This window comes from Cuculus canorus, chromosome 30 (assembly GCF_017976375.1).
Source record: "Cuculus canorus isolate bCucCan1 chromosome 30, bCucCan1.pri, whole genome shotgun sequence".
Taxonomy (NCBI): domain Eukaryota; kingdom Metazoa; phylum Chordata; class Aves; order Cuculiformes; family Cuculidae; genus Cuculus; species Cuculus canorus.
Window position 1 is genome coordinate 993,532 of NC_071430.1, and position 9,317 is coordinate 1,002,848.

Sequence of the window (9,317 nt, forward strand, 5' to 3'; positions counted from 1 at the left end):
GTCACCCCATGTCGCCCCATGTCGCCCCACGCCATGTCGCCCCATGTCACCCCATGTCACCCCATGCCATGTCACCCCATGTCACCCCATGTCGCCCCATGTCGCCCCATGTCACCCCACGTCACCCCATGTCGCCCCATGTCGCCCCATGTCACCCCATGTCACCCCATGCCATGTCACCCCATGTCGCCCCATGTCGTCCCATGTCGCCCCATGTCACCCCACGTCACCCCATGTCGCCCCATGTCGCCCCATGTCACCCCATGTCACCCCATGTCGTCCCATGTCGCCCCATGTCACCCCACGTCACCCCATGTCGCCCCATGTCGCCCCATGTCACCCCACGTCACCCCATGTCGCCCCATGTCGCCCCATGTCACCCCACCCCATGTCGCCCCATGTCGCCCCACGCCACGCCTCCCCACGGCACGCTCTCCGGTGTCCCCGGTGTCCCCGGTGTCCCCGCGCCATCTGCCGCCGCCCCCGCGCTGCTCTGACCCCGCTTTAAGCCCGGCTGCCCCTTTGATCCAATTTGCTCCGCGCCGGCCGCGCTCGGATATTTTGGGATGGAGGGGGCGATGTCCGGGACGGATCCAGTCCGGGACCCCCCAGTGCTGGTGCCGCTGTGGATCCCAGTCTGGATCCCAGTGCAGGATCCCAGTCTGGATTGCGGACCAGGATCCCAGTGCAGATCCCAGTTTAGGATCCCAGTCTGGATCCCGTATCAGGATCCCAGTCTGGATCCAAATCTGGATTCCAGTCTCTATCCCAGTTCAGGATCCCAGTGCAGATCCCAGTTTAGGATCCCAGTCTGGATCCAAATCTGGATCCCAGTCTCGATCCCAGTTCAGGATCCCAGTCTGGATCCTGGATCAGGATCCCAGTCTCAATCCTGGATCAGGATCCCAGTCTCGATCCCAGTTCAGGATCCCAGTATAGATCCCAGTTCAGGATCCCAGTCTGGATCCAAATCTGGATCCCAGTCTCGATCCCAGTCTGGATCCCGGATCTCGATCCCAGTCTGCATCCCAGTGCAGATCTCAGGTCAGGATCCCAGTCTCGATCCCAGTTCAGGATCCCAGTGCAGATCCCAGATCAGGATCCCAGTCTGGATCCTGGATCAGGATCCCAGTCTCAATCCCAGGTCAGGATCCCAGTTCAGATCCCAGTTCAGGATCCCAGTCTGGATCCAAATCTGGATCCTAGTCTCGATCCCAGTTCAGGATCCCAGTGCAGATCCCAGTTCAGGATCCCAGTCTGGATCCCGGATCTCAATCCCAGTCTGGATCTCAGTTCAGGATCCCAGTCTGAATTGCAGACCAGGATCCCAGTGCAGATCCCAGTTTAGGATCCCAGTCTGGATCCCGGATCAGGATCCCAGTGTGAATCCCAGCTCAGATTCCAGTTCAGGATCCCAGAGTGGATCCCAGTTTGGGCTCCCAGAGTGCATCCCGGAGTGGATCCCAGTTTGGGCTCCCAGTTTGGGCTCTCGGAGTGGATCCCAGTACAGATCCCAGTTCAGGCTCCCAGTTTGAGCTCCCGGAGTGGATCCCAGTACAGATCCCGGTTCAGGCTCCCAGTTTGAGCTCCCAGAGTGCATCCCGGAGTGGATCCCAGTTTGGGCTCCCGGAGTGTATCCCAGTACAGATCCCAGTTCAGGCTCCCAGTTTGAGCTCCCGGAGTGGATCCCAGTACAGATCCCAGTTCAGGCTCCCAGTTTGGGCTCCCAGAGTGCATCCCGGAGTGGATCCCAGTTTGGGCTCCCAGTTTGGGCTCTCGGAGTGGATCCCAGTACAGATCCCAGTTCGGGCTCCCAGTTCAGGCTCCCAGTTCGGGTTCCCAGTTCAGATCCCAGTTCAGATCCCAGTTTGGGCTCCCGGAGTGGATCCCAGTACAGATCCCAGTTGGGGCTCCCGGGGGTCCGTTCCCCCCCCACCCCGGCTTTGGCTCCGCCCTCCGGGGGTCGCTACCGGGTGGGGAACGGGAAACGGCGGCGGCTTCGAACGGGGCGGAGGAGGGGGGGGGAGGGCCGGGGCAGCGCCTCCTCCCGGGCACCGGGGGGGGTCCCGAGAGACAGAACCGGGGGGACCGGTACGGGGGGTCAGGGGGGGTCCTGAGAGACAGAACCGGGGGGACCGGTACGGGGGGGTCAGGGGGGGTCCCGAGAGACGGGAACCGGGGGGACCGGTACGGGGGGGTCAGGGGGGGTCCCGAGAGATGGGAACCGGGGGGACCGGTACGGGGGGGTCAGGGGGGGTCCCGAGAGACGGGAACCGGGGGGACCGGTACGAGGGGGGTCAGGGGGGGTCCCGAGAGATGGGAACCGGGGGGACCGGTACGGGGGGCTCCGGGGGCTCCGGGGGCGGCAGGAACCGGGAGTTCCGGGACGAAGATCGAGGGATGGAGACCGGGGAGTCCCGGAGGTACGCGGGGCGGAGGCTCCGGGGGTGGTGGGAACCGGGGGGGCCCCGGGGCAGCGGCTCCTCCCGGCGACGGGGACTCGGGGTACCGGTACAGAGGGGAGTGAGGGGTTCCGGGAAACGGGGGGTTCCGGTACAGGGGGTCCCGGGAATCGGGGGGTCCGGGAGGGGCCGGTCCGGGGGGTCCCGGGGATCTGGGGGTCCCGGAGGGGCGGGTCCGGGGGGGTCCCGGTACAGGGGGTCCCGGGGATCGGGGGGTCCCGGAGGGGCGGGTCCGGGGGGTCCCGGGGATCGAGGGGTCCCGGAGGGGCGGGTCCGGGGCGTCCCGGTACAACGGCTCCCGGGGGTCCAGGGGCGGAGGGGAGCGAGGGGCGGGTCCCGGGGGGTCCCGGAGGGGCGGGTCTCGGGGGTCCCGGGGGGTCCCGGTACAGGGGGTCTCGGGGGTCCCGGGGGGTCCCCTTACAGGGGGTCTCGGGGGGTCCCGGGGGGTCCCGGAGAGGCGGGTCCCGGGGGTCCCGGGGGGTCCCGGAGGGGCGGGTCTCGGGGGTCCCGGTAGGTCCCGGAGGGGCGGTCTCGGGGGGTCCCGGGGGGTCCCGGAGGGGCGGGTCCCGGGGGTCCCGGGGGGTCTCGGTACAGGGGGTCTCGGGGGTCCCGGGGGGTCCCGGGGGGTCCCGGAGGGGCGGGTCCCGGGGGTCCCGGGGCGGAGGGCAGCGAGGGGCGGGTCCGTCCCGGGCGCGGCTGCGCAGGAGCCCCGAGCGGCGGCGGCGGCGGAGGCAGTACTCGGCGGGGCCGGGACCCACCGGGACCCACCGGGACTGGGACGGGACCGGGAGGTACTGGGAGGGACCGGGACCGGGTCTGGAAGGGGACCGAGAGGGACTGGGAGGGACCGGGAGGAACTGGGAGGGACCGGGACGGGAACCGGGAGGGACTGGGAGGGACTGGGAGGGACCGGAGGGCTGCGAGGCCGGGAGGCACCGGGACTGGGAGGTACTGGGAGGCACTGGGATCGGGACTGGGAGAGAGCAGAAAGCACCGGGAATGGGACCAGGACTGAGAGCGGGATCGGGAAGCTCCGGAACCGGGACTGGGAGACACTGGGAGGGACTGGGAGGCTCCGGGACTGGGACTGGGAGGGGCTGGGACCGGGAGGCACCGGGACTGGGAGAGACCAGGAGGCATGGGGACCGGGACTGGGAGGCACTGGGAGGCACTGGGAGGCTCCAGGACCGGGACTGGGAGGGACCGGGAGGCAACGGAGGGTTCCGAGACCGCGATCAGGACCGGGAGGCACTGGGAGGGACCGGGACCGGGACTGGGAGGCACTGGAAGGGACCGGGACCGGGACCCGGACTGGGAGGGACCGGGACCGGGACTGGGAGGCACTGGGAGGGACCGGGACCGGGAGGCACTGGGATGCTCTGGGACTGGGAGGCACCAAGACTGGGACTGGGAGGCACTGGGATGCTCTGGGACTGGGAGGCACCAAGACTGGGACTGGGAGGCACTGGGATACTCTGGGACTGGGAGGCACTGGGATTCTCCGGGACTGGGAGGCACTAAGACTGGGACTGGGAGGCACTGGAATCGGGACTGGGAGGCACTAAGACTGGGACTGGGAGGCACTGGAAGGCTCTGAGACCGGGAGGCTCTGGGAGGGACCAGGAGGCACTGGGAGCAGGACTGGGAGGGACTGGAAGGCACTGGGAGGCACTGGGACTGAGCCCGAGAGCGGAACCGGGACTGAAATTGAGTCTGGGATTGGGAAGCTCTGGAACCAGGACTGGGAGACACTGGGATGCTCTGGAACCGGGAAGGATAGAGACTGGGACCAGGAGCGGTACTGGGGGGCCCATCCCTAACTGGGAAGGAGGGCACTCGATACTGGGGGTCTTCCAACCCCTCGTAGAAGCCCCTCAGCAGCCCCCCCCGTGCCCATCCGCGTCGCTCCCCAAACCGACTCGAGCTCTCACCTTGTGGTGTCACCTTCAGCCGCCAACGTGGGCGATGGCGACGGCAGAACGGTCCCAACCGGGTGCTCTCCTCACCCCGGAGGTTTCATCTCTTATCTCTTTGCCATCAGGATATCCTTTTTTTGAGTCATTTCTGGTGCGGATGCGGCAAAGTTGGAGCTGACGTCTCCTCACCCAACCAGACGCTCACCCAGAGGCGCGCATGATGCTGACGCCATTCCCACCCCATCTCTTCTCCTCCGCAGGTCTCCACAGCCCGGGAACGCCGGCACCATGTCTTAGCAGCGCTGAGGTCGGTAGGACGGCCGACAAGCGGCGCCGCGGCCGCTGAGGAACCATGGGGAGCATCTACAAGGAATACTTCAACACGGAGAAGATCCGCGAGCACTACAACTACACCAAAGGAGGCTCAGAAGCAGCCCCGACCACCTCCCGTTGGGTGGTCTCTATCCTCATCGTCGTCTTGTGCTGCTTCATCGTCTTGGAGAACCTCCTGGTCCTCATCTCCGTTTGCCGCAACAAGAAATTCCACTCGGCCATGTACATCTTCATCGGGAATTTGGCTTTCTCTGATCTCTTGGCTGGGTTGGCCTTCATGGCCAACATCTTGCTCTCGGGAGCCACCACCTTCAACTTAACGCCAGTCCAATGGTTCGTTCGGGAAGGTACGGCCTTCGCCACGTTGGCCGCTTCCGTTTTCAGCTTGTTGGCTATCGCCATTGAGCGCCACGTGGCCATCACCAAGGTCAAGGTCTACAGCAGCGACAAGAACTGCCGGATGGTGCTGCTCATCGGAGCTTGTTGGGTCATCGCCGCTGCCATCGGGAGCCTCCCCATCATGGGATGGAACTGCATGAGCGACCTCAGGGATTGCTCCACCGTCCTCCCCCTCTACTCCAAACGTTACATCCTCTTCGTCATCACCATCTTCACCCTCATCCTCCTCGCCATCGTCGGCCTCTACAGCCGCATCTACTGCATCGTACGCTCCAGCCACGCCGAGATCGCCACCGCCCAGACCTTGGCTTTACTTAAGACGGTCACCATCGTCTTGGGAGCCTTCATCGTCTGCTGGTTGCCGGCCTTCATCATCCTCCTCATGGACGCTTCTTGCCCCGTCCGAGCGTGCCGGATCCTTTATAAGGCGAACTATTTCTTTGCCTTTGCCACGCTCAACTCGGCCGCCAACCCCATTATCTACACTCTTCGGAGCAAAGACATGCGCCGGGAATTCCTCCGGGTGTTGTGCTGTTGCGGTGCCGGGCGCCGGGATCAACCTTCCGCCCGTTGTGGTCTTCCGCTCCGTACTTCCAGTTCTTTGGACCGCTGTACCCCAAAATATGAGTTCCCCACCTCACCCATCACCCGGGAATGTACCACCTCCGTTTAGGAGGTCCTGGTTGCCCCCTCCCTGTGGTTGCCCAACGGTTGCCCCCGGGGCCGGGATAATGGTACAAAGGGAGTGGGATGGGGATGGGCATCATTCCAGGTACGGATGGACCGCGCGCCTTCATCCCAGAGCATCGTCTTCCTCTGGGCATCGCTTCCTGCATCCCATGGCTGCCGGTACAATGGTGGTGATGCTCCAGTTTGGATTGGTGCTGCTCCAATTCCAACTGGAATTCCAACTGGGAATACCGTAACCGGGACAGCAAGCTAAAGGGAATGGGATAGGAGTGGCCATCATTCCAGGTACGGATGGACCACGCGCCTTCATCCCAGAGCATCGTCTTCCACTGAGCATCGCTTCCCGCATCCCGTGGCTGCCGGTACGATGGTGGTGATGCTCCAGTTTGGATTGGTGCTGCTCCAGCTTGGGAATACCATTGGGAATTCCAACTGGGAATACCGTAAGCGGGACAGCAAGCTAAAGGGAATGGGATAGGAGTGGCCATCATTCCAGGTACGGATGGACCGCGCGCCTTCATCCCAGAGCATCGCTCCCTACATCCCACGGGTGACGGTGACGCTCCGGTTTGGATTACCAATGCTGCGCCTCGGGTTGGTGCAGCTTCAACGGGGAAAGCCGTAACCGGGATAATTCGGAGCAGGATTGGGATGGGCGTCATTCCGGGTACGAATGGCCCAGTCACCTTCATCCCAGAGCATCCTCTTCCTCTGAGCATCGCTCCCTACATCCCACGGGTGACGGTGACGCTCCGGTTTGGATTACCAATGCTCCGCCTCGGGTTGGTGCAGCTCCAATTCGGAGCAGGATAATTCGGAGCAGGATTGGGATGGGCGTCATTCCGGGTACGAATGGACCAGTCACCTTCATCCCAGAGCATCGTTTTCCTCCTCCTCCTCCTCCGGGCATCCTTTCCTGCATCCCACGGTTGCCGGTAGCAATGATGGCGTTGCTCCGGTTTGGTTTGCCGCTGCTCCAGTTGGGAATGCCATAACCGGGAATGCCATAAGCGGGAATGCCGTAACCGGAGCCGCACGCGTGTTGCTCTTCCCACGCCCTCTTGGAGCCCCGCGGCATCCGTGGGACCAGTCGGACCAGTCTTGGGGCTCCTCCCTTGCGCCCAACTTCGCCGCGGGGCGACCGTGGCGCCAGTGGGCAAATCCTTACCACCCCCCCCACCCCCCCCAAAATCTGCTCCCCAACACCACGGGGGGGGGGGGGGGGGGGCTCTATCCGCAGCTCCAACCTTGGATTTGCCGGAAAAACTGGACTTGGGGAGGGAGATGGGGCTGAGGATCACCCCCAAATCCTCAAGGTTGGCTCCAGGATTCTGCCCCCCCCCCCCACCGCGTGCTGGCGCGCGGAAAAAGGGGGGGAAGGGGGGGCTCCATCCTTGGGGAAAAGCGGGGTTTGGGCTCCATCCTTGGGGAAAATGAGGGGGGGGTCTCCATCCCTGGGAAAACGAGGGGGGGGGTCTCCATCCCGGGGAAAATGGGGGGGGGGGGGGGGCTCCATCCCTGGGAAAACGAGGGGGGGGGGGCTCCATCCCTGGGAAAATGAGGGGGGGGCTCCATCCTTGGGGAAAATGAGGGGGGGTGTCTCCATCCCTGTGCCCCCCCCATCTTTGTAACCCACCCCCCACACCCCCCCCCCAGGGAGGGACCCCATCATCCCTGTGCCCCCCCCCATTCCCAGTGACACCACTTCCCTCCCCCCCCAGGACCCTCCTCCCCTTATCCCTGTGACCCCCCCCACAGGAGCCACCCCATCCTTTGTGCCCCCCCCCCCCAAAACAGGGACCCCAACCCCATCCCTGTGACCCCCCCATTTCCCCCCCCCCCAAAGTTGTATTAAAAGGGAACTTTTCCTCCTGTCTCCACTTCCTTTCTTTCTTCCCTAAGGATGGGGGGGCTCCCCCCCCGCCCCCCAATTCCTGAGGGGGCTTTTGGGGGGGACACAGGGATGGGGGGGGGTCACAGGGGATGGGGGAACATTGAGGGGGGGTCATTGGGATGGGGGGGCTGGGAATGGGGGGGTCTCGGGGGGTCATTAGGATGGGGGGGCTGGGAATGGGGGGGTCTCGGGGGGTCATTGGGATGGGGGGCTGGGAATGGGGGGGGGTCTCGGGGGGGTCATTGGGATGGGGGGCTGGGAATGGGGGGGTCTCGGGGGGTCATTGGGATGGGGGGCTGGGAATGGGGGGTCTCGGGGGGGGTCATTGGGATGGGGGGCTGGGAAGGGGGGGGGTCTCGGGGGGGTCATTGGGATGGGGGGGGCTGGGAATGGGGGGGGTCTCGGGGGGGTCATTGGGATGGGGGGGCTGGGAATGGGGGGGTCTCGGGGGGGTCATTGGGATGGGGGGGCTGGGAATGGGGGGGTCTCGGGGGGGGGTCATTGGGATGGGGGGCTGGGAATGGGGGGGTCTCGGGGGGGGTCATTGGGATGGGGGGCTGGGAATGGGGGGTCTCGGGGGGGTCATTGGGATGGGGGGCTGGGAATGGGGGGGGTCTCGGGGGGTCATTGGGATGGGGGGCTGGGAATGGGGGGGGTCTCGGGGGGTCATTGGGATGGGGGGCTGGGAATGGGGGGGGTCTCGGGGGGTCATTGGGATGGGGGGCTGGGAATGGGGGGTCTCGGGGGGTCATTGGGATGGGGGGCTGGGAATGGGGGGGGTCTCGGGGGGTCATTGGGATGGGGGGCTGGGAATGGGGGGTCTCGGGGGGGTCATTGGGATGGGGGGCTGGGAATGGGGGGTCTCGGGGGGTCATTGGGATGGGGGGCTGGGAATGGGGGGTCTCGGGGGGTCATTGGGATGGGGGGCTGGGAATGGGGGAGTCTCGGGGGGGTCATTGGGATGGGGGGCTGGGAATGGGGGGTCTCGGGGGGGTCATTGGGATGGGGGGCTGGGAATGGGGGAGTCTCGGGGGGTCATTGGGATGGGGGGCTGGGAATGGGGGAGTCTCGGGGGGGTCATTGGGATGGGGGGCTGGGAATGGGGGGTCTCGGGGGGGTCATTGGGATGGGGGGCTGGGAATGGGGGAGTCTCGGGGGGGTCATTGGGATGGGGGGGCTGGAATGGGGGGTCTCGGGGGGGTTCATTGGGATGGGGGGCTGGGAATGGGGGGTCCTCGGGGGTCATTGGGATGGGGGGCTGGGAATGGGGGGGTCTCGGGGGGGGTCATTGGGATGGGGGGCTGGGAATGGGGGAGTCTCGGGGGGGTCATTGGGATGGGGGGGCTGGGAATGGGGGGGGTCTCGGGGGGTCATTGGGATGGGGGGCTGGGAATGGGGGAGTCTCGGGGGGGTCATTGGGATGGGGGGCTGGGAATGGGGGAGTCTCGGGGGGGGTCATTGGGATGGGGGGCTGGGAATGGGGGGTCTCGGGGGGTCATTGGGATGGGGGGCTGGGAATGGGGGGGGTCTCGGGGGGTCATTGGGATGGGGGGCTGGGAATGGGGGAGTCCTCGGCAAGTCCGCGGGGGCGGGGGGGTCATTGGGATGGGGGGTCTGGGAATG

General features: G+C 65.6%; 1 protein-coding gene across 4 annotated transcripts; it reads left to right on the forward strand.

Annotated features, from left to right (window-relative positions):
* Positions 1–3,100: 3,100 nt before the first annotated feature.
* Positions 3,101–7,114, forward strand: LOC104059189 (sphingosine 1-phosphate receptor 2). Of its 4 annotated transcripts, XM_054051928.1 has the most exons (3): positions 3,115–3,253; positions 4,413–4,475; positions 4,639–7,114. In XM_054051928.1, exon 3 carries the CDS (start codon positions 4,731–4,733, stop codon positions 5,781–5,783), a length of 1,053 nt encoding a protein of 350 aa, XP_053907903.1. In that variant the 5' UTR covers positions 3,115–3,253; positions 4,413–4,475; positions 4,639–4,730; the 3' UTR covers positions 5,784–7,114. The 4 variants fall into 4 exon arrangements, with proteins under 4 accessions (XP_053907901.1, XP_053907903.1, XP_053907904.1 ...); XM_054051926.1 differs by lacking the exon at positions 4,413–4,475 and having other exon boundaries at positions 3,101–3,253; XM_054051929.1 differs by lacking the exons at positions 3,115–3,253; positions 4,413–4,475 and adding an exon at positions 3,396–3,410.
* The last annotated feature ends 2,203 nt before the right edge of the window (positions 7,115–9,317 follow it).

Excerpts from the sequence above, each read along its gene's own strand:
- LOC104059189 (XM_054051926.1), top strand. The coding sequence starts at position 4,731 with ATGGGGAGCATCTACAAGGAATACTTCAACACGGAGAAGATCCGCGAG.